General features: G+C 48.1%; 3 protein-coding genes across 12 annotated transcripts; 1 reads left to right on the plus strand and 2 right to left on the minus strand.

Moving 5' to 3' along the window:
* Nucleotides 1–2,909: 2,909 nt before the first annotated feature.
* Nucleotides 2,910–19,373, minus strand: LOC118507915. Of its 8 annotated transcripts, none has more exons than XM_036047258.1 (7): nt 18,515–19,052; nt 8,879–9,169; nt 6,200–6,389; nt 5,267–5,537; nt 4,474–5,186; nt 3,963–4,413; nt 2,910–3,892 (listed from the first exon to the last, which is right to left on the minus strand). In XM_036047258.1, the coding sequence occupies exons 3-7, from the start codon at nt 6,281–6,283 to the stop codon at nt 3,552–3,554; spliced, it is 1,860 nt and encodes a 619-aa protein (XP_035903151.1). In that variant the 5' UTR covers nt 6,284–6,389; nt 8,879–9,169; nt 18,515–19,052; the 3' UTR covers nt 2,910–3,551. The 8 variants fall into 8 exon arrangements, with proteins under 8 accessions (XP_035903151.1, XP_035903489.1, XP_035903317.1 ...); XM_036047596.1 differs by lacking the exon at nt 18,515–19,052 and adding an exon at nt 19,354–19,373 and having other exon boundaries at nt 2,934–3,892; XM_036047424.1 differs by having other exon boundaries at nt 2,934–3,892; nt 8,771–9,169.
* On the plus strand, nt 14,148–21,003 carry LOC118507815. 3 transcript variants are annotated; one of them, XM_036047120.1, is made up of 5 exons: nt 14,148–14,276; nt 15,187–15,507; nt 15,582–17,055; nt 17,135–17,326; nt 20,500–20,984. In XM_036047120.1, exons 2-5 carry the CDS (start codon nt 15,319–15,321, stop codon nt 20,649–20,651), a joined length of 2,007 nt encoding a protein of 668 aa, XP_035903013.1. In that variant the 5' UTR covers nt 14,148–14,276; nt 15,187–15,318; the 3' UTR covers nt 20,652–20,984. The 3 variants fall into 3 exon arrangements, with proteins under 3 accessions (XP_035903013.1, XP_035902917.1, XP_035902824.1); XM_036047024.1 differs by lacking the exon at nt 14,148–14,276 and adding an exon at nt 14,921–15,076 and having other exon boundaries at nt 20,500–21,003; XM_036046931.1 differs by lacking the exon at nt 14,148–14,276 and having other exon boundaries at nt 14,970–15,507.
* Nucleotides 21,004–21,321: 318 nt separating this feature from the next.
* Nucleotides 21,322–24,267, minus strand: LOC118508283 (adenosylhomocysteinase). Its single transcript, XM_036047968.1, has 3 exons — nt 23,922–24,267; nt 22,969–23,159; nt 21,322–22,508 (listed from the first exon to the last, which is right to left on the minus strand). Exons 1-3 carry the CDS (start codon nt 23,944–23,946, stop codon nt 21,426–21,428), a joined length of 1,299 nt encoding a protein of 432 aa, XP_035903861.1. The 5' UTR covers nt 23,947–24,267; the 3' UTR covers nt 21,322–21,425.
* Between the last annotated feature and the right edge of the window lie 2,869 nt (nt 24,268–27,136).

Raw genomic sequence — 27,136 nt, forward strand, 5'->3', positions numbered from 1 at the left:
AAACCTTGGTAAGAATCGCTGGTAATATATCCTCATTTAAACAGAGTTGACATACAGATGACAGATGACTAACTATCCAGCTACCGGTTAAGTCAAAGAAGCCAACCAATGGTAGATCAAGACCTCCGAAGAGGTCAACTGATTCAGAAGCAGACTTGAGAGTAATAAGGAACCACATCACATCTGAGATGAAGGTGACATCGCTGGATTTGAAGTTGAGGTTCACTCTATGCGGCAGGACCTCATCAAAGCTGCTCAAAACCTTGGTAAGAAACTCCTCATTTAAACAGAGTTGACATACAGATGACAGATGACTTACTATTTAGCTACCGGTTAAGTCAAAGAAGCCAGCAGTGGCAGACCAAGACCTCAGAAGAAGTCAAGAGATTCAGAAGCAGACTTGAGACTAATAAGGACCCACATCACATCTGAGATGAAGGTGACATCGCTGGATTTGAAGTTGAGGTTCACTCATAGTACTAGAACCTCATCAAAGCTGCTCTAAACCTTGGTAAGATATTCTGATAATATATCCTTATTTAAACAGAGTTGACGTACAGATGACAGATGACTAACTATCCAGCTACCAGTTTAGTCAAAGAAGCCAGCAGTGGCAGACGAAGGCATCAGAAGAGATTAATAGATTCAGAAAAAGACTTGAGACTAAGCATATTAAGGATCCACATCACATGTCAGGTGACGATGACATCGCTGGATTTGCAGTTGAGGTTCACCCTATGTGGCAGGACCTCATCAAAACTGCTTGATCCAGCTTGGTGAGAAACTCTGGTAATATATCCTCATTTAAACAGGGTTGACGTACAGATGACAGATGATAGATGGCTAACTATCCAGCTTAAGTCAAAGAAGCCAGCAGTGGCAGATCAAGAGCTCAGAAGAGGTCAAGAGATTGAGAAGATGACTTGACACTAATAAGGACCCACATCACATGTGAGATGAAGGTTACATCGTTGGATTTGAAGTTGAGATTCACCCTATGCGGCAGGACCTCATCAAAGCTGCTCAAAACCTTGGTAAGAATCTCTGGTAATATATCCTCATTTAAACAGAGTTGACATACAGATGACAGGTGACTAACTATCCAGCTACCAGTTTAGTCAAAGAAGCCAGCAGTGGCAGACCAAGAGCTCAGAAGAGGTCAAGAGATTCAGAAGACTCGTGACTTCAGATAGGTAATCGCAACTTCATTCAACCGTGGGTAAGTAACCAGGATCGCCAACAACATAGATTTAGGGATCCTGATTGAAGGTCCTGATTGACAACTAGTAGTGAATTTTCGGCACTACAAGTTCGAGACTCCTCGGCCTTACATTTCTGGCAACCTTGACTCTGTTTTTCCCGTAACTGTATCAGTAGTTCTGAGATAGATTTTCAGGCCGGGATTCAACTCATACAACAACCTGAGAGGAAAGTGCTCTCCACTCAAAACACTTGTCACGGGAATGATGACGCTGCGACTGTATAGAACACATACGCCTCTGAGATGAGCAGTTTTAGTACCAGATAGGCTATGAATGTCCCAGTATGTGACGCTAGTCTCAAGCTTACTAGTATTAATATAAATTTAATCAAACAAACATTTCGCCAATATCAATATATTAAATTGAAGTCCCATAGCAGAATGGTTGACAATGATTCATAATCCTAGTAAAATCAAGATCTCCCGTTTTACCTTCCAAGGTACTTCTTCAAGGTACTAGCAGCGGACGAGTCCCATAAAAGCAAAGCAAGATAGCACAGCCATTGCACAATCATAAAATAGAAATGAAGCTCATCAATCCACCGTGCGAGAGAGCCCGTGCGCTTGTGATTTTACAGTGCTACCTGCCAACAACCGGTGATGACAACCGAATCCGAATGGGAAAGGTATGGCACGGCAATCTAAACCCGCCGTGCTGCTCGACAATTGTATTTCCCTTTACCAACCAACAACGTAAAACCGGGTGACAATATTTTTACTACACACACACGCACGCCACGGACACACGCGCCTCTAACATGTTCATCTGCATATGAGCTCAATTTTTCATGTGTTACCCCAATCAAATCTCTCTCCCTCTCTATCTCCGTCCTAGATTTGTCTATCTCGACGATGGGTGTCAATTTGTCAACCTCTTGCTTTAATATCGCCGAAAACACGCGTGGTCGTCTTGCTGCTGGAGGACATCCCCATACAGCTTCACACGCATCCAGCCGGCAAGCGTGTCGTGGCGTGACTGAACACGAAAATCGTTTCTCCACCACCGAAGTACCGAAGCGGTGAAACTGCTCGAATTGTAGAGGATGCTATAAAAAATCTTTTGCTATAATTCTAGCTTTCCCCCCCACCCTACCAACGACAACACGACCATCGTCGGCACCGTTAGGGGAAGTGCAATATCCCGTCCCCCACCGGCCAATCAGAACCGTACAGAAGGGAGACAGCATGCGTGGGTTGGGAATGCTGGCCGTCCCGGTTCCGGACGCCCGGACCGGAATATATTGGTGGAGTCGCCCACCGAAAAAAAAAAAAAAAGGAAAACGGCCCATCTTTAAGGAGCCCTCGAATGATCCCATCGAGATCGGTAGCGGGCGGGGCGGACGCTACGGCTGCTCGGCGAATGGGCGATGATGTAGGTCACGAAACGAAGTGGCCCCGAACAGTGGTGGTGTGCTTTAAATTATTTGTTCCATTAATTAAAAAGGCAAGAAACCTGAACGAACGGTGTTGGTGTTTTTGGGACTCCCTTTTTTTTGGGGAGGGGGGGTCGCATTTATGACCTAACGACCTGTTAGGTCATGGCTACCATTTCAGGCTTACTAGACTTATTGAAATCGGATAGTTCGATAGTCAGTCCTCACTATGGTGGGAACGGCACAAATGGGACTTGAACCCTAGACCTGCCGTGTGAAGCTGTCTACTCCTTGCTAGGTTATATTTGTTGAATTCATGTATTTATTCCTAAGTTTCCGACCGATATTCTCACGAGTCGCGGATGTGACTCACATTACTGCGACCTACTTATCCTTGCACATCCGCCATGTTGTTTGCGGCCGTCACACTCTGCCTTTAAAAACGCCCTTTTTACGTACCAGACATTGATCGCTCGTCTATCTATAGGATCTGCGTTTTTCCCCTAAAACAAAACTACTCTCTGCGTCTAATACTGTAGGTTGGACGCTTGCTGTCGTTTAAAACACCTTCTCCTCAACCGTCGTTAAGTACTCGGGTGTCCAGAAGTACTCGAACCTTTTTGTTGCTTGCTACAGTGTCTTGATCGCATGTTCCGCTTCGTTTTCCCTTTTCATGTGGAATGCGGTAGCCTTCCGCTTCGTGCTAAAAATTTGTCTGATCTTGATTTCATTTTGCTAAACATTAGTTGCCCTACTAGCTACATACTTCTAACGCGTACCCCTATTATCGCAGTCTTCGGAATTAAGATACGATCCGAATGCACACACACACTCACACACTCACACGCGCAAACATTCCGGCACATTCAGAGTAGAACACTCGCACACTGACAGACAGGAAAACAGAATCGGGAAATTTAAACGGTGGGATTTGCTTCGACGATTTTTTTCGTGCGGCATCGCTTCACCAGCAGCTCGATCGACCAGGCGGTCACACAGAGCAGTATGCAGAACGATTGCGAATGGATGCAGATTGCGTAGCTGTCGGTCCAGTCGCGGATCGCACCGATCAGTGGACCGAACGCGATCACAAACACCGCCTTGCCGACCATATGCCAACCGAAGGCGGCCGGAAGCTTCTCCAGCGAGGAGTACTCGGACACGCACAGGGTAAAGTTGGCAAGCGCCACGCCACGGAAGAACCCGGTCACCGACAGCCATATCATCACGTCGGCATATGTACGCTGGTGGGCAACAACTGGAAAAGGGAATATTGCTCGTTAATGCGTACTACAGATGGCGGCGTAAGATAGCCGAGCGAGACTTACTTGATCGTGTGATAGCGACAAAGATCAGTGACACCATGAAGATGTAACGCTTGCGTATCTTGAGCCGATCACCGATCGGTGGTACGATGATGCGGGCCGCTATATCGGTCAGCGCCGACACGGACAGCACGAACGCGGTGTCACTCTTGTCGAACCCGAGGCTGGCCATAAAGAACGGTGTCACCATCTTGAAGTTCATCTCCGCCACGTAGAAGATCGATAGGCCGAACAGGATGTTGAGGTAGATACCGTCACGCAGCAAACCAACGTCCATCAGGGCGGTGAACCGCTGCAGGAACGACACTTTCGGCTTTACCATCTCCAACCCCAGCTCCGATTTGACCGTTTCCATGCGCTTCGTCCGGGACGGGACGCGCGCGAACGATCCGACGTGCGTATTGACGCGCCGTATAATCTGATAGTCGACATCTTCCGCATCGACGTCACCTGTCTGAAGTGTAGTTACCCATTAGCGCTACTCATTGCTCCTCACAAGCCACACATCACTTACATCCACGTGGATATGCATACAACTGCCGCTGCCGGTAAAGTCCATCGTTGACAGCTGCGAGACGACCGATTCGCGACGCCGGCGTAACGCCAAGCTCATGCTGGCGGTCGATGCGATCCGCGGAAAGGACGGCCTGGTGCGCATACCCACACCACCCTGATTCTGCACACTAACGGACGATGTAATCCGTGGAAAGGTGGGTCTTTTCGGTAAACCTCCTGCAGCAACTGCTGTCGCCGCCGCCGCCGCCGCCGCCGTGCCATTTCCGGTCGCTGCCGAACCTCCGCCCGTGGCCGGTGATGCTGCTGCACCCGTAGCATCCGACTGCTTCCGTTCACTGCCGACGCGTCGGGGGAAGAGCAGCGATTTAATCTCCGGCAGCGAATCATTATCGTCATCCTCCTGCTCGAGTATGATACCCATCGGGGGTGTCGCCTCTACCAGCTCGATGTCGACCTCCTCCTCGATCAGATGCCACTTGATCGGTTGCAGCAGCATCGCACCGACCGTGGCGTGCAGGGCAAGCCCGCTGAGCACCAGTACCGCACCGCGAAACCCGTACAGCTCCAGCAGTATACGGACGAGCTGGGGCATTATCAGCATACCGAGGGCGGTACCGGCCATCGACAGACCTACCGCTTGGCCACGCTTCTTCGCAAAGTAGTGATTGAGCGCTACGAACGCGGCTGATGTTGCAAGTCCAACGCCCACACCTGCGGAAAAAAACCCCCCGATTCAATATGGGTTAGCTGTGGAACATGCCGCCAATCGTAGCTTAGTGAGTGAGCCTTACCATTGATCACACTGTACGTGGCGAGAATGTGCGCCATATTGGAGGCGGGCGATGTGAGCGCCAGTCCGATGCAGCACAGCAGCGAGCCGGCGATCGCCACCTTCCGGTAGGAAAACTCTTTCAGCAGTGGGCCCACGAACAGGCCGGAAAAGTTCATCATGACATCGAGCGTGCTGATAATGATGGCGGCACCGGTCGTACCGACCTGCATATCTTTAAGCAGATCACCGAACAGCAACCCAAACGATGGTTCAATCGACCGGGTAGCCAACTGTGTTGTGTTGGGGGGGGGGGGGTCGGGGGGCGCACAATAAAACGGAAACCGAAAGAAGCGGCAACGGAAGCGTGTGTACGGGCGGAAATGGAAATGAAAGGATAAATAATTTAAAACAAAAAACTAAAAAAACCGCAAATAAAATCACAATTGCTAGCGGTGGAAAAATAAGCGCAAAAGGCAACCGATCAACACCGTCAAAAAATAATCGAAAACGGACTTCGAAGCCAGAACAGAAAGGTGCCAAACCCCGTCCAGAAGAGTTCCTGATTGAGATGTGTTTTGCGACACGCTCGGCAGGGCTAACAAACAGCTGCTGCTAACAAGGCAGGTAAGCACACATGGAGTTAAACCCTGGCTCATCCCTTGTGTATCGAAACAGTTCACACTACCTCCGGCAACAAGATAACGTTCAATCAACAGCTTGTTTGACGGTCAGCTTTACAACCAGAGTACTATACTAAGCGGATGCTTGAGATCCCGAACTTTCAAGCTGCTGACTACGTCCTGGGAGCCTCGATCATTTAGAGAGCTCTCTGGCCTCTGGTTCTGGCCGAGTCAACAGATTCGACACAGTAGCGACCTCCCAAGGGTCAGATAGTTGCGGCTGTGTACCTCTGGACAGAATGTGTGCACAACATCCATACGGCAATACTCACATTCACCATGCTCACACCGAACGTCGCCATCCATCCCCAGCCCCCGTCCGGGGCGACTTTTTTAGCGGCTTTCAATTTCTCCATGCTTTCTGTAGAGTGCGGGAACCGTCTAGTATGTCTCTTAATAGTCCTAATTTCCTTCTGCTACGCTCCAATTCTTGCAACAAATAAGTCTTTCTCACGTTCGTTTCTAAAAAGAAATATAAGAAAAAAAAGTGATTTATGTCAATAGTTTAAGTGAGGACTTCGAGAGACTTTGAGAGTTGTCGCGAGTAGCAGAATGATGAATAAGCACATTTTTCGTGATCTACTGTCGCAAAGGTTGATGAACTCCATCTGCTGTTTAAACCGAATCAGATTTAGCAGCTACCGAACTCTGGACTTGGAGGAGCCAACATGTACGGACCAAGTATCAAATCTCTTCCAGATATCCAGTTGTAGGTCAAATCAGAACAAGAAGTCAGAAATGTCAGGCCTCTTGAAGTTGTAGAGCTAAAAAGATTCCCTGGACTATTCGGCACGTGCCCGGGAACCAAACAATGCTCAGCACAAAACAAACGCCACTTGAGGTGAGAAGAAAGGTGCCGACGTACAACGCGCTTGTCCGACAAACTAGCTTGACAACCTTCGCCAACCTTAACCTTCACTGCTTTGCACGGTCACGGCCCACACAATCGATCCTCTCACCTGGGCGAAAGATCTCCGCGCGCGCAAGAAGAACCAGTATCGCTGCCGACAACTCTCACTCGAAACTGTCGATCAAATGTGTGACTGGAAGGGTTGTGAAGCATATCTTCCAACCGCTCCATCCCATCTCTAGCCGTCTAGTATTTATTTAATGGTTATTTTGTCTTTTGAGAACGTTTTTTTTTTATCACCTCACTGTCCCTCCCGATATTAAATCCGATGACGCACGCACGCACACGGACAACCTACAAAACCACAACCCCCTCCCCGGTGGCTTGTGTTAATAGCCAACCACCGACAATGAGGCCAGAATTGATCTCGATCAGGCTCGATCAGGGGTTGTAGAATAGCGCAGGGACCGAGCAAACCGATCATCACCAATAAAACGCTACGCTCGGTAACAGCGTCCGCCAGCGCCAGATGTGACGATAATTGATCGAGCAAGCAATGCATCATCCCGTGTACGATCAACAAATATCGACAACGACGCGATCGTATTGGTCTCAATATTCGGTTGCCTTGTTGGGGGTTTTGCCGGGATGTCGTCACACTGTCATCGCAAATCAATCAGAGCTAGCTCTCTCTCGCACCCCAATAGCGCAGCACCGAAATTGATATCGATGCTGATAAAACCCGGCTCACTAAATATGCTGGCACGCAGCCAAAAATTGGCTGGTAATTGATTTGTGGCCTTCTATTTACACCCTCTGGAAAACTGAACGTCCACGGCAGATGTTCGGTATCTTTCCAGCTTGTATGGCTGCCCGGAGCGTAGCGATTACTTCGAAACCTCTTCGTCATTATAGGGTGGCCCCCTCCCTCCCCAGTTTCTTGCAATTAGCGTGCCTTTATAAGCAGTTAATTGGGCGTAAACGTATCGTTCTGACACAGTTAGCAGCTTCGATCAGTATCGGTTGCCGCTGGATGATGATCTCCCAGTTGTGGAAGGTTACACGCAATGTGAGCCTCTAATTGCTTACGACGAAGAATTCTGAGAATTTCTTGGTAACGTGCGTTTCAGCATGACCTCACTAGTGGAGCAAGATGTCGAGCCACTAGACGATGCCCGATAATGCTTGCAGGAACAATCGTACCAGATGATAGCCTTGACATCGAAACAGATCCAGCTTCAGCCACGCGCGCTTCCTCGATATGGCGCCACAATCGATATTTGGTGTTGCAGCTGTCAGACGCCAATGTTGTACAGCGTGGCGCCGTATATGGCGAGCTACTATTAACTCATCTTTCGCCCGTATCAGTTGACACGTGACGCGCGGTGACGAATGGCGCCCATCGGAAGGTACTTCAAACACTTCAGAATTCGACATGCCTTACGCTCTCAGAAACCGCTCCCCACCTCAAGATCACTGCATCACGTGAAAACGAACGACCCGGATCTAATCTTCATTGTCTACGGGTAGTGTGCCGAGTGACGGCACCTAATCACGTCTCACTAAACGCACTATCACCAGCACTAGACCTAGCATCGCCGCCAGAGCGCTACCCAATTTCTGTGTCCTACGTTATCCCCCGGAGCGATTCCTCCTTGACCTTGTTTCACACACGCGTGCGTACCGTGATAAGCGTCCAGCTCCGAATTTGTCCCTCGCTTCCAATCTTGCCCTAAAGTCCCCCTGTATTGCACCCTTTCGGCATCGACATCTTATCAAGGTTCATCCAGGGATTTGCGGGGCGAACGGGACAGAACGGAGGAGGCAATAAAAGAGGTACATAGAGGTACATGAATACGTCCCGGTCGATATCGCATGAAGTCTGTACTCGACACTCGACAAGATTATCTGCTTATCATCGTTCTGTTAGCACACTGCTGTGACTCGATCGGTCAAGGTTTCCGATATCTTAGACCCTACCCTTTCTACTCACAGACGATATCGGTTGGTTGTTGGAGAATCGTGTCCTGCAAGACCGTTCGCCGATAATGGTGGTGATGACTCTAAGCTGACCCGGAAGGTCCGAGAACCGCTTACTCACCCGCAGGTCAACGCGCCCAAGCCGTTTAGGATTGTTGGGATGGCTGGTCTATCGCTGTCATAACACCACACAGCGCACGTGGTTTGATGGACGGATGCAGTTAATATGCTGACGGGTTGACGGTTGGTTTTTTGAAGTTGATGTTGGTGCATTGGACAAATGATGGCGGCCGGCGAACAGCGGTGTAGCTAAATCTGCACTGTGCTAAGTATTGGCCTCCGATAGCGTACTCCGATAGCTGCACGTGTTTTTGCATTCGTTTGTTTTGCTCCGCTTTCAAGATGGCGCTGCCTGTAGGAGAAGAGAGAGAGGAACAAAGCGATGGAAGATATTGATTGTTTGCGAAATTTATTTTATTGAAGTTCTGTATAAAAAAAACACCGGAAAAGGCAAACAAAAGGCACAATAATATCGATATAATAAAACCGATGCATTGCTGGACACGGTTTCGTCCGCCATTAGGCACGTGTGGCCGGCCGTGCTCGGTTGATATACCTGGGAGGTTAAAGGAAGCGTTCAGAAACGCAACACAGCGTTGTTTATTTTATGACAGCGAAGCGAAAAATAAAACCAAACACACGTACACATCGACACACTTCGGTTCCGAGCGTTTGGGAGCGGAATCCAAAATCCGTTCATTCGATCCCACCAGTTGTGTAATTATGCGGTATATTGAAGGGTCGAGTCTTTTTCCGTGCGCGTTCCAGTAGACCACATTCGACAATTGGGAGGACGTCCATGATGGAGAACGCGAAACCAAACGACCAATGCGCTTTGCCTCGGTTGGAACGCCGCATGGCGACAAAAATAGCTGATGTGAGTGGGTCCTCGAACCACAGCCAAGCCCGGTCCCCCGATGGAACCGAGGACGCAGTTAAATACCGTCACCAGATTTAACTCTCCAGTTTACCAATAATTCTAGAAATATCTTCAGTCCGTTGCATCAGCGGTCCTTGGTAGTGGAGGTGAAGTACAGCAGCATAGAAACCTTCCTCTCTCTCTCTCTGTCTCACTCCGGACATTGAAGTTAGAGTTCCAGTTGACGGACGTCCGCCACCAAGGGAAGTAGATAAAAACATCCAACCGTGTGTCCCGGACCCGGAAGAGTGGGCAATAAAAAAATGGAATATAAATTCACTCAACCATACGCCGACGAAGACGTACAGGGAATGCCCAGGGACTGGATATTGTGGAACGAGGTAGATCCTCCTCTTCTTCGCTACCTTTTTTTCCCCCCATCCAATAGCTCAACTGCAAAAACCAGATGTTGCGTTGATGGACTGCGTCGGGACTTTGGTTCCAAACATCCACCGGATGGTTAAGTATGTTTGCTTACTTACTGCTAGAATCGTTGCGACCTAGCACCAACCGTTCGGTTTGTCGGGGACTTCGTATCATGGGATCGCACACCCTGATCCACCTCTCACGCGCGAACACCGCACCAGCTGATGATCATCTTCCGCTTCGTCTAAACATCACTCCATTTCTAGCGCTCCGTGCGTTACTCTCTGCGGCTCTGCTTTTTTTGATATCTAGCCCTCAGTTTTCGATACGCATCCCTCGACGTTTCTAATTTTAAAAGCCACTAACAGTTGTGTTGTCGTGTGTTTGGCACACACGCAAAAAACGATACGTCCTGCCCAACGCTTCTCCTGCTACCCCCGGTGGAGGGTTTGTTGCCAAGGAATGTAGAGGAAGGTTAACGTACCGAAGGTACAGATTGTCGATGACTTCCGCTGAGGTTGGTGTGGTGTTCCACCGTCTTAGCACGTGGCTCATTGTGGCTAAAATACACCGGTACTCAGCTCAGCCGTGCCAATTCACATCCGGTTGACATCAATTTTTTTCGACCAGAGGACAGAGTGAGATAAAGAGCTCCATATGGTGAGGGTAGACTCCGACCGACACTCTAACCGAAAACTAGAATAGTGTGGAAGCGTGCCTAAATTAGGGAATGGGATCAAGAGACCTGATCATCAACGAGAACGAACGAAGATTAGGAGCGCATAGGATCGTGGACGGGAGATGCGGCAATGCTTGGAGAAGCCTTCTAATATAGGTGAGCTACCGAAGCTGATTCTAATACTCGACGTTGCTCGGTCGATACAACTGTACGGAACCGGCTTTCTGATCCTCAGTTTCTCAAGTTACCGTATAACTTCTACCAACCTCAATGAGCACTCAGCTGTTTTGATGCCTCGCTTCACACCCGACTCACTCACTCTCGCTCTCTCTCCCTCCCTCCCTCCCTCCACTATAACATATGCTTGCCTTCGCAACAACGGTCGGTGATAGTTTTGTTGGTACGTCACTAGACTCACACGCGGCTGCGGCACGCTTCACCAGAGCGGAACCGGTAAATCCACGAATCGTGAATCTCCACTCACACACAACCGCACGCACACGCAATTTCGAGCCAAAAAAAGGGACAGATTTTTTTTACCGCGAACGTACCCGGCGTCACAGCAGCGATGATGATGAAGAAGGACCACGGATGGGCGGATACGGTACGTACACCCCCGACCATGTGGACGTTCGCACACTCACTGGCTCGCGCGCCAACGCTGAAAAACGGTTCGCACACGACAGTTGGCACGATCAGCAACGCACCGAACGTGCCAAGCGCAGGGTTGTCAAACACTCTACGGAAGTGCTCACTTTCATTGCTCACCCATATTTTTCAACTGTGTCTCGGGGGTTGTGTTGCATTAAACTATATTTCAACAATATTTTTAACTAAACAAAAATAAATGTTTCATGCGCTAAAAGTTTTCTAGAGTAAAGTTTCAATTTTTTGTTACCTTGAAGCACGAAGCTTGAGCTCCTGAGTAGGTTTTGGAATGAATTTCTCTGTTTTTCTTGTATTTAAAATTTTCAGGCAAGAAATAAATAACACTTGGAAATTTTTATATGCAACCTGTACAAGCTACTCAGTGTTGCTGTATAATCGTATTGCAGCGAACTAGTTTGATGATGTCCAGTTTCATCACTCTCGTGCACCAAACGTTGGTCATTGAAAGTAATAGAAAGGCACAGTCTTTTGGCAGATTTGTTTAAAAACCAAACTATACGTACCGAATGACAGCTGAGCTATAATTATAAAATTATAAATTAAGTAGTTCAACAAGTCATGATCGTAACGAGCCGGTCCGAGCTGTACTGCTCGCTGTCATGACTGATTAAAATTGTTTTCATCAAATATTATTTTTATCAAATTAAATCCATAATTCACTCAACTTGTTTTTCAAGTTTGTTTCTATCATGTGAAATAAACTTGAAATAATTTAAGTGATGTTTGGGATTTGGCAAACATTGGCCGGACCGAGGCGACAGCGGCGCAGGCCTTCACACGGCAGGACTGGGGTTTAAATTCCATCAGAGACCGACTCCTAAGTCAAGTAACAGAAAGCCAGAAATAGTAGGCCGAAACCGTTTGAGTTTGTAGTGCCGAGGAAGAGGAAGAAGAAATTTGGAATTTCTTCCAAATTATATATCCCGGGAGAAGGATATGAGGATGATTTTGTAGCATCGGCCACTGACAGCTGGAACTTTAATTTACTTTAAGAAGAAGAATGAAGATCTACACACACTACAGAATGATGTTTCTTTAGACATGGAACTGCAAGACGGATTTCTTAGCAAACGATCGTGTTCACTACAGCAATTGCAAGCCCAACTAGAATATTTACGTCGTTGGTTTCATATTGGCACTTTACATACCTTCGTGCGTATTTGGTCGGATTTTAATTTCTTCTTCTTAGATTAAAGACCTGCTTGGCCATCTTTTGACTTTTCTTCTATGGCCTAACAACCTCTTAGGTCATGCCTGCCATTTCTGACGTACTAGACTTAATGATACTACGTAGTTGGATAGTCAGTCCTCACTACGGGGGAACGATCTGAATGGGATTTTAACCCCGGTCCTGCCGTATGAAGTCCGGCGCCGTTGTCGCCTCACCACCGGGTCATCTCGATCTTTAGACTTACTAGTCTTATTGATACTACTTAGTTGGATAATAAGACCTCACTATAGATTTTAATTAAAGTATATTTATTTTATGAATATATGTTGCAACAAATCGATTCCATCGCCAAAAAAACGAGATGGTTTGTGAAGGAACTTTAGGTTTGAGTTGGACACGCCTGGCTAAGAGCATTTGGGAGAAACGAAAATAAAGCGTTAAATGAAGCGAGAGAGAGATTGCGAGCGAAGAGAAAGAGAAACCGAGAGTTAATAGCATAACAGCATACGAATGTGGAGTGTAGTCAGCTAGGAAGACTACACCGAAGGGAAGAAACTCTAAGGGCATCCAACGCGCGCGGCACCCCCTACATGTGTGAAGCCCACAATGGTGGTGGTCTGAGTCAGAGACACGCGAACACGCTTGCTAGCTGTCCCGCTTTGCCGGTGCTCTTATTTAACACCGGTCGGTTGCACCGGTTCCCGATCAGCCTAATGGTTCGATTGCATCCGTGGGTGGTGGTATGATGAGTGCATTCGTGTTTTGCAAAACAATCGAACAGAGAGATTACACATTCTGACAGGTCGGAAGTTCGATTCACTTGGATCCGGATTCGGACCTGTGTTGATTCATTGAAGCGGCCACCCTTTACCCAATATGGCGTACATCGTGTGTTGCTTATCTTCCTCTTTTTGGCAGTACAACCTCAGGAGGTCTTGATCCACCCCTTTCTGACATTCGTTGACTGGATTAGCCCGTACAACAAACTGTGGATATCGTCTACTGCGTACGTTATCTCCTTATCGCCCTCTTAATCGAAACTCCTATCAAACAGCTGTTTCGTCGAACGCTGTCGAACGGTTTAGATCCAGAGAGCCCTAGCAAAGCTATCAAAAGTAGGTCGCAAGGAAATAGATTAACAACAACTGCTGATCGGACGTACGCACACCAAAACTATATCAAAACTCCTGAAGATGATACGATGTGACCTGCGCATGGAAAGACGATTTTACACCACAATCAGAAGTGAAAGGCGTTTGTCCCGTACCTAAAGCGCGCCAACAATTTTTGACAACCCTCGATAAGACCCTCCGAACCTACTGACGGATCGATAAATGGAGCTGACCACAATAAAATGCTTCCTTATCTGCATGCAAACCTATATCCCGGTGACAAGAGGAAAACACACACACACGCCTACCCCAGGGAATGGTGCTAATCAAAACAATGCGAAGATGCGATCGGACTACGGTTCAAGGAGTTTGCGATTTTTGGCCCCAATCGACCGGGATACGTCCTCCGGTGGAGATACACCTCAAGAGGCCGCGAAGAAGCCTCCAGTATTTTTGCCACCGGAGAGCAGTGAACAACTAGACTTGGAAAGACTAAGTTACAGAAGTGAGGACTTTGTAGAGGACGGTACATCTTGCGAGCAGGTAGGTTCACAGCAAAAACCGGCTTCTCGACGAGCAAGTAAGGTTGGGCGATGTGCAGAGAACACGAAACTATATACGCGAATGTCACGTTCTAAGCGGCTGATCGGGTGTGGCGCAAGTGATTTCTGCGGCACGTATCAGTTCGCGCCCGCGTTTTGACATTAATAGCCACACACTTGTTGCCTTCATTGTGAGCGAGATGAGCGTTGGGAAGATATCGCGAGGTGCGAGGAATAATGGCGACACTGTATCACATGTGGATGCTTTGAAGTAGTTGCGCACCAGTTGGGTCATGGCTACAAACATGGCCGTATGATAGGGGGATAATCGCTGGACACATGTGCCGTTTAACATCAAGGCCGGCCTGCATCGGTCTGCAAACACTTCAGATCCTAGCTGCCGCAAAGTGGACTAGGAAGTGCTCTTAAAACTCCCTCTACAAGCCTAGCGTACAAATTGATCACCAGCACAGGGTAGACTCCGGGAGAGACATAATCGTCGGTTGGGAGTATCCTACCGTCAACTTGACATACTGTCTGTCGGCATCGGAAAGAAAACTTCCAGCGCGTGCGTGCGGTAAGGTACAATGTCGGTCCTCCTCTCAGCGGGCCGTAAGAATCTTCAAAGTATCGATGATCTTGATAAGCTGATTGCCTGCCAATCGGTAGCGTAAAACAGCCTTAATAGTATACGCTTTTGTTTTTTCCGCTGCATACAGTCTGCAGAGTCGGTGGTCGAAGGTGCACGGGCACGACGTCGCGCCTCTGTGCATTGTGGTCGCGCGTCCAAAGATAAGCATGGTGGGTTCGGTCTGATGACCGAAGCTGTAGAATAATTAAATCGATTGATTACAGTACGTGCCCCATAGCTAAATTGTGTAATTAATCGCGCACCAATCGATACCTCCCAGTGATCTAGGGCAGGAGACGGTACCGCCAGTTACGACATCATCCTGTTTTGGCAGGGTTTATCTTTGGTCGGCAATCGCGGTGCTGGAACATCATCTGATCAGAAGCAACCGATATATGCAGGGCATACAGAAATGAACACTGAAAAGTTGATACAAAACTCTGGTGAAAGTGCCAACGAGATGGAGCAAACTAATAAGACTAAAGCTGCGGATAAAAAGCGGACCAAACTGCCCAAGAATCGATCACAGCTGGGCAGTGACTTCGTTGCACCGGATGGTGGTTGGGGCTGGATGGTGGTATTAGCTGCTGGATGTTCCAATGTAAGTATAACTCTTGTGCCCATATCTAGTATCCTTCAGTTTGCTGAGCCCAAGTTTTGCCTCTCATCGCACAGCTCTGCACATTCCCAGTGTTGCAGCAGTTTGGTCTACTGTTTCGCGACCAGATGACTGAGCTGTCGATCAGTGCGTCCGAGGTGACGACCATCATCAACACTCACTCCGCACTAACTTCGATCGTAGGTTTAGCGAATGGGCCCATGTTCCGGTTGTTCACCTATCGGCAGGTCGCATTCTTCGGTGCCCTGCTGGTAGGAATAGCCGTCTCCCTCACGTCACTCGCAGATAGCTTCTTCGAGTACATGGTCACCTTCGCCGTGCTGTACGGTGCCGGTGTCGGTATCAATGCATCCGCCAACTCGCTCGCACTCAATACGTACTTCAAGCAAAAGCGTCGCATCGCGACCGGATTCGCCTGGACACTGACCGGGCTTGGGCCGATCGTTGCACCGCACCTGGTAACCTTGCTTCACCGGCACTTCAGCGTCAACCATACGGTACTGATCTTCGGCGGGTTCGCAATGAATGCGGTCGCGTTCGCCCTGCTCTACCAGCCCGTACAGTGGCACTCCAAATCTCCACAATCAACCTCCGAACCGGATGAAGCGAATCTACCAACAACACCTCCACCCAGCGAACGCTGTATCTACTGTCAAACCGCACAGGATCCGGATGCCGTCCCGTTCAACACGCTACCGATCGAACGTTCGCAGCAGGATCTGCTCGCGTACGATGCTGCCGTCGATACCGGGACGCCGATGTTATCCCGCGCCAACGATGGATGGTATTCGCGCAGCTCGCTCCGGTCAGTGTACAGCTCACGGCACAGTCTTACCACGCCGCGCATTCTCTCCCACCGTCCGTCCGTGTTGAGCCTTAGCGATACGAGAGCGTTTATCGCGATCCCAGCGAAGGACACGGCCGCATTCAAGATCGAGGAGTGTCAGACGGAGGACTGCCCGGACGTGCAGGCCGAACATAAGCCACTGAGACGTCCGACAGATCCGACCCCTCTACCACACCGGTCATACTACTTCGACCAGAAGGACGCTCCAATAGAATCACCACCTTCAAACGGGTTGGGTACCGTGTTGGGCGAAAAGGATGTACTCAAGCAAGCATCAAAGCGACTCGCCCAGTTGGTAGAAGACACCCGTCCGACCAGTTGTACCTGCTCGCAAGCGTTACAGTCACTGCTTGAGGATGGTCCGGACGAGGAACTTCCGCTCACACTGCTGCAGCGTATCGTCATCTTCTTCGATCTAGATCTGTTACGCGATCGCATCTACATCAACATTATGATCGGCATCACGATCGCGAACTTTGCGGAGCTAAACTTCTCCATCCTGACACCGTTCGTGCTGGCAGACTTTGGATGTAGCCGGGATCAGATTGCGATGGCAATGTCGGTGCTGGGTGTGACGGATATCTGCTGCCGATGTTTGGTGCCACTGATTGCAGATCGCATCAAATGGCAGAACCGTACGTTCTTTCTTGTCGGTGTAATCAACATGGCGCTCGGTAGAGTGGGTATGTGTGTCGGTACTGTTTGCCTCGCTCGTCGGTTGTTTCCAAGTAATGTTATGCTTTCTGCTTCTTTTCCGCACAGTACTAGCTCACTTCCACAGCTACACGGTGGTGCTGGCCATCGCTTGTTGGATTGGGTTTAACAAGGGTCTGAGGACGGTCTTCATGGCGCTAGCTATCCCATCGCATGTCCCGCTCGATCGGCTTCCGGGTGCTACCGGGATACATCTGCTGTTTGCTGGATTCTTCTATCTGCTTGTCGGTCCCATTGTCGGTAAGTGTGGACGACTCGTCTAATATAACTCTAGTCTAAGTCTTCTTGGGGTGTCTAGAGTCAACTAGAGGTAAATTCAGTCATAGGAGCCTAACTACAACTTCCTCAGCATATCCGACTCTTCTGAGCATCAAGCGCCATTCGCAACGGCCAAGTTATCGTGTGCAAGCGCGCGTACAACAGCTGTTTCAATTGCGAAATATCAACACAACTTCCCCTGCTTTGCTCAGCTGACGTTCTACTGCCACGTCTACTTGCTGACTGCTTCGACCGCTTGATAGACAGGCGGATGAGTCAACGAGAATGATGGATCGGGTGAGGGGAGAGGTGCCGGAAGTTGGAGCGCCCGGGGTGGGGGTTACATAGTGTTGTGAAACATAGAACCGACAGCATTGGTGGGCACCCGTTCAAAGTTCAACGTACGAACACCCGAAACAAAGACGGGCGAGACTCAGCATATCGATCGGTGCTACGGTGAGTGCCAAAGCCAGTCCCAGAAGACAATGAAGATCAAGTAAGCCGTCTCGGCGACTCGGTGTCTTATTGCTGTCCAGGATACTCCACACCATTTTAACGACTCTCCACACCGGCAACTGGTGCTGGTTCACCCATTTTACTACGCTCATCTCATTACCATCGAAATCGGTTCGCACCAAGGGACAGACACTCGCCAAACGAAGCGAACCAGAGGGTGGTCGTGCGAATAATTAAATGCCGCACCGAAAGCTCACTTTCACTTCTTGCTGGCTTGGCAGCCGTGGTAGTGCCGATTTTACTCACTAATGAGATGGCGGCGACGGGCTGGAAATTGATTTTCCTTCCGGCGCTGTTGCTGGGGCAGCAGTTTTCCTCTCCCCCCCCCCCCCCCCCCCCCCTTCTCGGTCTCTAACTCGTGTCCGATGTGTGTGTGTTTCGCAAGCAACCGGCGGCACGAGTGGATGAGTAAGCAGGACAGCACTAACCGTCTCACACGCAATCAATTGATCGACGCCACGGACACGGTGAAACCGCCATTGCGAAAAGAGCAGAAGAACCGACGCGCGTTACCAGCTGATTTGGCTTGGAAGTATCCGGCTTGCGGGAAAATGTGGGATGATTTTCTTTTAGGAAGCATGCGACCCATTTTAACCCTTGCACACACTACCAACACATACACACACACAGACGCGTGCCTTATTAGATACTTACACAAGCGCACTTGGCCGCTTTTCTTTGTTGGGATGATCGCTTTTGTTTTTCTTTTCTGTCTATGCCCAAAACGATCAACACACGCACTTTTTTTTTATCACTCACACACACACGCGTGCAGTAAGGCACCGTAAATGGGGGTTATGATTGATGCCGTCACCGAGGTTGGGTTGAGTGCTGGAGGAACTGATTTCATTCAACAATGGACAGCCGCAACCGGGACAACCCTCTGCGACGAAGCTTTCTGCAAAATCACATTTGCGTGTGGTTGACGCATTTCTATACACACACACAGACAGCCACGGACACGCAGACACTGCACGACGGAGGATAAATGACAGTGCGTCGGGCTGTTGTATGGCCGCCGGTATGTAAACAAAAACACACGAGCGCGTGCCTTTTTTCTTCCTCTTCTTTCTTTTTCCGCCTGACGCCACACTCCGGTAGACCTTTAAAGAAAGCACACACACACGCAGCTGGAGGAGCTGGAGGGCTCACAACAACAACAACAACAATAACGGCTACAGCAGCCCGTACCAACAGCTGCTAGCGTTGAACTGGTTTTTCGGACGCAAGGTTTTGCGCCCTTCGCTTAAAGCTTGGCTGCGTGCGAATCGTTCCCTCCCATTCGGTTACTCTCGCTCTCTCGCTCTCGCGCACTCTTTTGTGCTCATCCTCAACGCGTTTCGCTGCTGTGTGTGATGGAATCCGATGCCAAACAGCAGACACGCACACACACACACAGCCATACATTGAATGGTTTAATCGAGTACCCAATTACAGCCACGGGCTTCTATGGCTAGCACAATTATTGGCCTCCTTGTACTTGAGGTTGTTACCTGTGTATCTCAATAGTACACAGGAAGATGGTCCCCGGGATGGGATTCGATAACAGGGATCTGCCTCAACCTCGACTGAGGTGATCGTAGTTCCTCTGAAGCCTTCAACAACTTTACCAATCTCCGGGTGAACTGTCAAACACCGACAACAACTTCGTCGTTCAGATACGTGCAAGGGTCTTGGTAGCTGGCCTGATCGTACTGAGATATGTAGTTCCACACCAAACATCTATCACGTGACTGACGCAGCTGGGACTATATAGAACAATTGTTGGTCTCAGTACTCATATGCACCTCTGGGACATGCTTACTTACTTACTACTCATGAGGAGAAGATACCCAGAGAGAACGATTTCCTGGTGGTCCCTTATGTGGGAAAGGGTAATGAAGGTGCCGCTACCAACGATCAGCTCTATGAGGATCTATCACGGTACGGTAAAGAGTCCGCGACTGTGATGTATGCCTTGAGCCAATGGGAGTCTTGAGAATGACAACAGGACGAACCAGACTCCCAGTCCTTAAGGCGTAGGAGGATTCATGATAGGCTCAAACAGAGCATAGATTTGTTCTGCAGAAATTCTGGAATATCAGACGACGGAACTCACTTGTAAGCAATATCGAGGACTTCTGCAGCAGGCAACTACCACGATTTTAGCACCTGATAAGTGAAAGTTCTTGAGCTTGTAGTACTCGGAGTATCTGAGATTTGTATGTGGAGTCTTTGTCTACTGCTTCTGTTCGGATTAGATTCGATAGCCAGTGTTCTACTAGCGTTTGATCAGGTCAAGTCCCCTAGAGATTCTAGAGTTAACGAAGGGATAGTAGAAAAGCTTGTCTACGAAGTGTTCCAGTATCCTCGGTTATCCAATCCCATTCATACTATCCGGGTGAAGTTGTTTCAATAAATCTAGGAAGCCATTTACGGGCCGGTATGAGCTAGCAGATCGTTTATCAAAGAAGAATTAGTCGGTCTGACTTCCTGGAAATGATTCATATGTCTTACTTGTTGAAAGTCTTGGAAGCTGGATTCAACAAGGGGATCGAATCATACATTTGTTCACTACTATGTACCATTCGAATTTTCCTAACCTTATTTTATCAACACCACCAACTATATCCATTCCTTTCTCTTCCCTCCCCCTCCAGGATACGTTCGGGATACCACCAACTACGCTACCACCTTACACTTCCTCAATCTGGCCACGTACACGATGGCGATCTGTTGGTCGTTGGAGATGTACTACTTCACGCCACGTCAGCGACGATGGCAAAAGGCCACCCTTGCTACCGGAAGCTGAACCACACCACCCACATTCTCTAGCCATTAAGCTCTAGCATGTAAATTCCAGCCGGCGAGAGAGCCATTATCATTCCATCGAGCGCGTTCCACAAAAGGCGCTCTGTCATGCAAAATATGTTGATAGTAAAACCGAGCGGAGATGGAGGTTTTGTGTAACTTAGTTAAATATTCTCTTCTAGTACTCGTACTAGTGGTTTGGTAGGTAGTTAAGACACCCGGCCGCATAGGTGACAGCAAATGCTGACGTCCCGACAGTAAGATCGGCTGAAATTGATACGCGAACGGGGAGGGTTAAGGTTAACGCAGCTAGAAAAAGAAGGTGCCATATAAATAAATTAAGATAGGTAGCATATGCTGTTTTTATAATGTAATATCAACATGAACCCCAACTATTCGAGTGAATAGTCTAAATCTATTTCTCAAGAGATTCCTATAACGACGATCAACGAGTTTCAAAGTTCACCCTCTTGCTCAGATAAACCTCAATAGGGGGCGTCGTCTCATGATAAAACCTTTTCATTATGTTGATGCGTCAACGGCGCCTCCACACGGCAGAGGACCGGTGTTCAAATCCCATCTGGAGGCCGTTCCCCCCGTAGTGAGGACTGACTTCCTAACTATGCGGTTATGGCAGACATAATCTAAGAGGTCGTTAGGCCAAGAAGAAGTATGCTGATATTTTTTTATTTTTTATTAAAATGTGATGTGTCACACGTACATTCGCGCTACACACACACACACACACCAAGCACAGGAAACACGGCACCCGCTTTTAGTAACGGTAATGGTCCGGTTTGTACGGTCCCTCGGCCGGCAGATTCAAATATTCCGCCTGGTGTGGGCTCAGCTTCGTCAGCTTCACGCCGAGCTTGTCCAGATGCAGGGCGGCCACCTCCTCGTCCAGCTTCTTCGGCAGCACGTGCACACCGATGTCGTACTTTTCCCGGTTGGTCCACAGCTCAATCTGTGCCAGCACCTGGTTGGTGAACGAGTTCGACATGACGAAGCTCGAGTGGCCCATCGCGCAGCCCAAGTTAACGAGCCGTCCCTCCGCCAGCAGGATAATGTGATGCCCGTTGCTCAGCTCGTACCGATCGACCTGCGGCTTAATGTTCACCTTCCGGACCGCATTGTCCTGCAACCACTTCACGTTAATCTCGCAATCGAAGTGACCGATGTTGCACACGATCGAGTCATCCTTCATGTTGAGGAAGTGTTCGCCCATAATGATGTCCGTGCAGCCGGTCGTCGTTACGAAGATCTGTGCCTCCTTGCTTGCCTCCTCCATCGTGGTCACCTCGTACCCTTCCATCGCTGCCTGCAGCGCATTGATCGGATCGATCTCGGTCACCAGCACGCGGCCACCCGAACCGCGCAGCGCCTGGGCGCAACCCTTGCCCACATCACCGTACCCAGCGACGACGCACACCTTGCCGGCAATCATCACGTCCGTCGCGCGCTTGATACCGTCCAGCAACGATTCCCGGCAACCGTACAGATTGTCGAACTTGCTCTTCGTGACCGAATCGTTCACGTTGATCGCCGGCATACCGAGCCGACCCTCGCGGAACATCTTGTACAGGTTGTGCACACCGGTGGTGGTTTCCTCGCTCAATCCACGGATCTCCTTCAGCAGCTCCGGATGGTCGGCGTGCACCAGGTTAGTCAGATCGCCCCCATCGTCCAGGATCATGTTCAGCGGTTTGCCGTCCGGGAAGAAGAGCGTCTGCCGGATGCACCACATGTACTCCTCGTCCGTTTCGCCCTTCCACGCGTACACCGGGACGCCAGCCTTCGCCATGGCGGCGGCCGCATGATCCTGCGTACTGAAGATGTTGCAGCTGCTCCATTGCACCTTAGGGAGGGAGGAAGAAGAAGAAAAAATGGGAGTCAAACAGAAGCAAGGCCGACGACACGATTATGCAACCAAGAACGCGTGCGCGACCAGCAAAACAAGACCACGAACCAACACACCACGGGTGGCTAAATTTAGAATACAAAGATTCCAAAGAAGAAGCTAATCGAGAGGCATACATTATCGCGTGGCGCGTCACCACCCGGGGATCTCGAGCCGCGTTTGTTTGTGGTACTGGGTTTTTAGTCAATTTTTTGACAAACAAACTCGTAAACATCATCAGTGCCTCCTAACTCGCGTCATAGTCTGGGCCGGCAGTTCATCAGCAAAGGTTATCAGTAACTTCCGCATCACAGCAACAGTACTTCGCTGTTAGCAATACGTTCCGTTCCAGGTCTTAAGGAGGATACTACGTGTTTACTGTTTCGGGTGTGTGTGTGTGTGTGTGTTGCTAACGTACCTCAGCGCCGAGCTCGATCAGCGTTTCGATCAAGACGGCCGTCTGGATGGTCATGTGCAGGCAGCCGGCTATCCGGGCACCCTTCAGAATCTTGGATGGGCCGTACTTTTTCCTGCACGCCATCAGGCCAGGCATTTCGTTCTCCGCCAGAACGATCTCCTTACGTCCGAACTCGGCCAGGGAAATGTCCGCTGTGGGAAGAGGGAAGGAATGGTGTTATTATTAAGTATTTAATTGTTTTATTTCTTGTTTCTATGAGGTGAATGAAGTGTTTTGGGAAGGATTCATAAGTGCGTAGAACCTCCAGAAAGTCCAGAGAAGTTGGAATACCTCCAGAGGTTTTGATTAAACTTAAGTTGATGACACTCGTAGTTGGATAGTCGGACCGTGTAATAGAACGACGCTGCGCCACCTTCGCAATCTTTACATTTTAACAGTTAAAAATCTAAATTTAATTATAAAGCAAATTTTAAGATGAGGAGATTCTAGTTTGACGCTACAACCTCAAGAGACCTACACACCTCAATACTGGTGCTTCCTTGACTTGATTTTCCCCTAGCTCTATAGTGGATCTAATACACGGTCCTGATATGGAAGACTGGTGCCGCTACAGCTTCGGCCACCAGATCATCCCCTATGAGTGAGTCCGGATGGAAGACGATACCTGATCCTACCACCGTGTGAAGACTTGAGCCGCTACCGACTCGGCTTCTTTCTTCTTCTTTGGCATTACAACTTGCTTGACTTGATTTAACGGGCAGCTAGATAGTAAGTCCTGCGGTAGTCGATAGCCGGTCCTGGCGTGGAAAACCCGGTACCGCTTCTATCGATCGGTCTCTATCGATTCCCCGCTCTATCGCACCGGTTATGATTTTATAACACGATAGGCTAGTTGATAATAGCTAGATCCCATGTGGTTCCCCCCCCGATGCCCCCCACTGTTCTCAACTTACCGACTTTGTACGCTGGTTTTGCCATCGTTCTTTCCTTCCCGGGAATGGGGCGGGTTGCACTGTTTGTACTGGATTGAGGATGGCTTTATCAACACGGTTGATTGTTGCGCTGGTGTCGCGGTTCACTGGCACCCTCTCAGACGGGTTCGGTACGGTGTAAGGTTATGCCGGCTGTTACCCTGGAGCAGCGATGTTTTCCGTATGAAGTCAGCCGAGCGAGTAAGAACCGCAATACACGTGCTCTCTAATGAAGTCCATTCCGGGCCGTGCCGTGGTTCCCGCGCGCCTACCCCATGATGCCCCGCGCGACACCGGGCCCATCAACACACGAGGAGGTCTCGTTTCCGACACGTTTCCGACAGATGACAGTTGGAAAACCTTCAAACGCGGGCGAGCGGTTTGGGAAACCGGTCATTGCTCTAGACCAATGCTGTTATTTGGCCTTTTGAACGCAATAATTAATAGGGTTTGTGATTTATTGTGATAGAATTAAGTATCTTTGATGTTAAGGAACGTTTTAAAATATTTTAAAAATTGTTCAATTCAAAATACGACATTTGTCACACTAAACTTTGATTAGGCTGCGTTTACACGTAGCGAAACAACGAACACAAAATAACAAAACTGATAACAAACTCTGACAAATCAGAATATTGATTCATTGATTTTATTTTTGATATTGATTGATATTGTTGAGCAATTGATTTATTTTGCTGAGACAAAAAAATTGGGTAAAAGACTCGCGAAGGCCCCCCCCCCACCGACAAAATTTTTAAGGCACTGTAGGATTTACGCCTAAATGTATGCAATCCGCAATACACGTTGCGAAAGCTTCACAATGTGCTTTCAGTGTGGTCAAAAATGGTTGAATAAAGTCAAATGAAATATTGCTTATTATTCGATTAAATCCCCCTCCTTCTATCCTGACCATTTATTTTGGCTTAAAAGAGCTACGTAATAATTTTTGGACACGCTAGGAGTGACCAATCAGGCTTACAACATACAAGGTGTTCCCGGACTGTAACGGAACATTGTTCGATGGATACTTGTTAACGGGCATATATATTCCGAAAAGGAGGAAAAATAAGAACAATAGCATTTCAAATCACGGTAAAAGACTCGAGAAGGCCCCCCCTAGAATATTTTGTGTGCAGCACTGTGGCCTGTCATTTTTGTTGTACAGTGGGATTTCTGTATGGTCAAAACCCATTTGATGTAAACATTGTGCATTGTTCCTTAATACTGTTAATAGACAGCGAGTAGAACATGATACAATACATTGTAACAAGTGGTTTGAGATTATGATATTCTTATGTTTCCTCCTTTGCTGAATATCAATGCAAGGTAACAAGTATTCATCGAATTACTGTTCCGTTACTGTCTGAGAACGCCGTGCATGTTTTAGGCCCGATTGTTCACCCCTAGTGCGACTGAAAACTAGTACGAAGCCCCTATAACCCAAAATGAATGGTAGGGTTAGCGGAGAGGGGGTTTTAATCAAATAATAACAATATTTTATTCGACTTTCTTCAACCAATTTTGACCACACTGAAAGCACACTGAAAGCTCACTGTGAAGCTCTCGCAACGTGTACTGCGGATTGCATACCTTTAGGCGTAAATCCTACAGCGCCTAACAAATTTTGTCAGGGGGGGGCCTTCTCGAGTCTTTTACCCAAATCACTTCTTACAATGTATATTATCATGCTCTACTCGCTGTCCAGTCACAGTATTAAGGAACAATGCACAATGTTTATATCAAACGAGCTATGACCATACAAAAATCCCACTGTGCAATAAAAATGACAGACCACAGTGCTGCACACAAAAGATTCTAGGGGGAGCCTTCTCGAGTCTTTTATCAAAAAATGCTTCCTGCTCGTGTAATTTCGCAATTTTATTTCCTCAAATCGGCATTGATCTGTTTCATTAAATTTAAAAAAAAGATGATGGAACCATTTTCCACCATCGAGAATGTTATCGTTTTTAATTATTTTCCAAACGCAAAAGCTCTATTGCATCGAACTCACCTAACTGAGGTTCGTATTATGTGCGAAAGTGACAAAACTTTATTCAACGCATGGATATTCCATATTCAACATCATCTGAATTCGGGGAAATGCTTGAAGGTCTAGAGTCTAAAGGTCTTGATCTCACTGAAGCCTTCTCTTCACCATGCGAGAAATTACATGATAAACAAACTGACAGGTATGCATTGAGCGCTCTCGTTAGCTCGAGCCTGTATATGTTAGGGGTGGGTCATACGATTTGTTTCGCCGATCGACTCAGAGTCGAGTGAGTCCCCAGTGGGAGTTGAATTCGATTCGTGTGTACATCAAGTTCTGATTATCCCGCACACAGAGCATATACGAAATAGACTCAGAACTCTTTGAATATGGTTGGCTGCATTCACGGGCTAAACCCAAAACTACGGGTATACATTGGCTTATGGAGTTTTTCGGAACATGAGAATATTTTTAATGACTTAACTCGGACTCGAAGATTAGCTCGAAAGAATCGAATCTTAAACTCACTGTTTGAAAAAAATCTGAAAAAAGAATGCACTACACTCCCTCAATCTCTGTGTCGACCTCAATGGCTTAATTCTTTTGGGAGTTTCCGCGATAGCCTTAACCTGAGCGATAAGCTTAAGCCTGAGTAGTACTCGTAAAGAGTGAGTCATAAGAAAATAAAGAGTGAATAGTGAGCAAAGTCACCTCTCACTCTTCGAGCTGAATTGAATCCATCCTTTCACTAACATGGTTCAACTTAATTCTTCTCTCTTAGACGGGAGTCACAGCTCCATCGTATACTTTTTTACGTATGATTTTTTATATGAGATTTGACAGATGACCTTTCTTACGATAATAAACTTAAGTTTTGGTCGTCTGTCAAATCCCATACAAAATTTGTCATATCCGTGCGTAACAAAAGGACACGACGGAGCTGCTCACATAACTCCAGATAGCTCACGACTTATTCTGACTCCGCTCACTAGAGAGATAAATTTGAGGTCAGTAGAAATTTATGTAAAACAAACTTCATACTGCTGTTATTAACGTAAACCTGCCAAAATCCTGCATTACGTACAAAAAACAAGCGATTGTAAATTCGATGTTTTTTTTTTCGTTTGCTCCCTTACCCATCACTACCCAATTCTGCTTCGTGTGTATTGGTTCATTCATTAAAGCTGTGCACGGGTATACGCGCGCCGCC

The sequence above is a fragment of the Anopheles stephensi genome, chromosome X (genome assembly GCF_013141755.1).
Source record: "Anopheles stephensi strain Indian chromosome X, UCI_ANSTEP_V1.0, whole genome shotgun sequence".
Lineage (NCBI taxonomy): Eukaryota > Metazoa > Arthropoda > Insecta > Diptera > Culicidae > Anopheles > Anopheles stephensi.

Coding starts and splice junctions, on each gene's coding strand:
- LOC118507915 (XM_036047258.1), bottom strand. CDS start 6,283: ATGGAGAAATTGAAAGCCGCTAAAAAAGTCGCCCCGGACGGGGGCTGG. Junction 5,187..5,266: donor CACGTACAGTGTGATCAATG/GTAAGGCTCACT, acceptor TTTTTTCCGCAG/GTGTGGGCGTTGGACTTGCA. Junction 4,414..4,473: donor GTATGCATATCCACGTGGAT/GTAAGTGATGTG, acceptor ACTACACTTCAG/ACAGGTGACGTCGATGCGGA.
- LOC118507815 (XM_036047120.1), top strand. CDS start 15,319: ATGAACACTGAAAAGTTGATACAAAACTCTGGTGAAAGTGCCAACGAG. Junction 15,508..15,581: donor TAGCTGCTGGATGTTCCAAT/GTAAGTATAACT, acceptor CTCATCGCACAG/CTCTGCACATTCCCAGTGTT. Junction 17,327..20,499: donor GCTTGTCGGTCCCATTGTCG/GTAAGTGTGGAC, acceptor CTCCCCCTCCAG/GATACGTTCGGGATACCACC.
- LOC118508283 (XM_036047968.1), bottom strand. CDS start 23,946: ATGGCAAAACCAGCGTACAAAGTCG. Junction 23,160..23,921: donor AAAACCAGCGTACAAAGTCG/GTAAGTTGAGAA, acceptor CTCTTCCCACAG/CGGACATTTCCCTGGCCGAG. Junction 22,509..22,968: donor TGATCGAGCTCGGCGCTGAG/GTACGTTAGCAA, acceptor TCCCTCCCTAAG/GTGCAATGGAGCAGCTGCAA.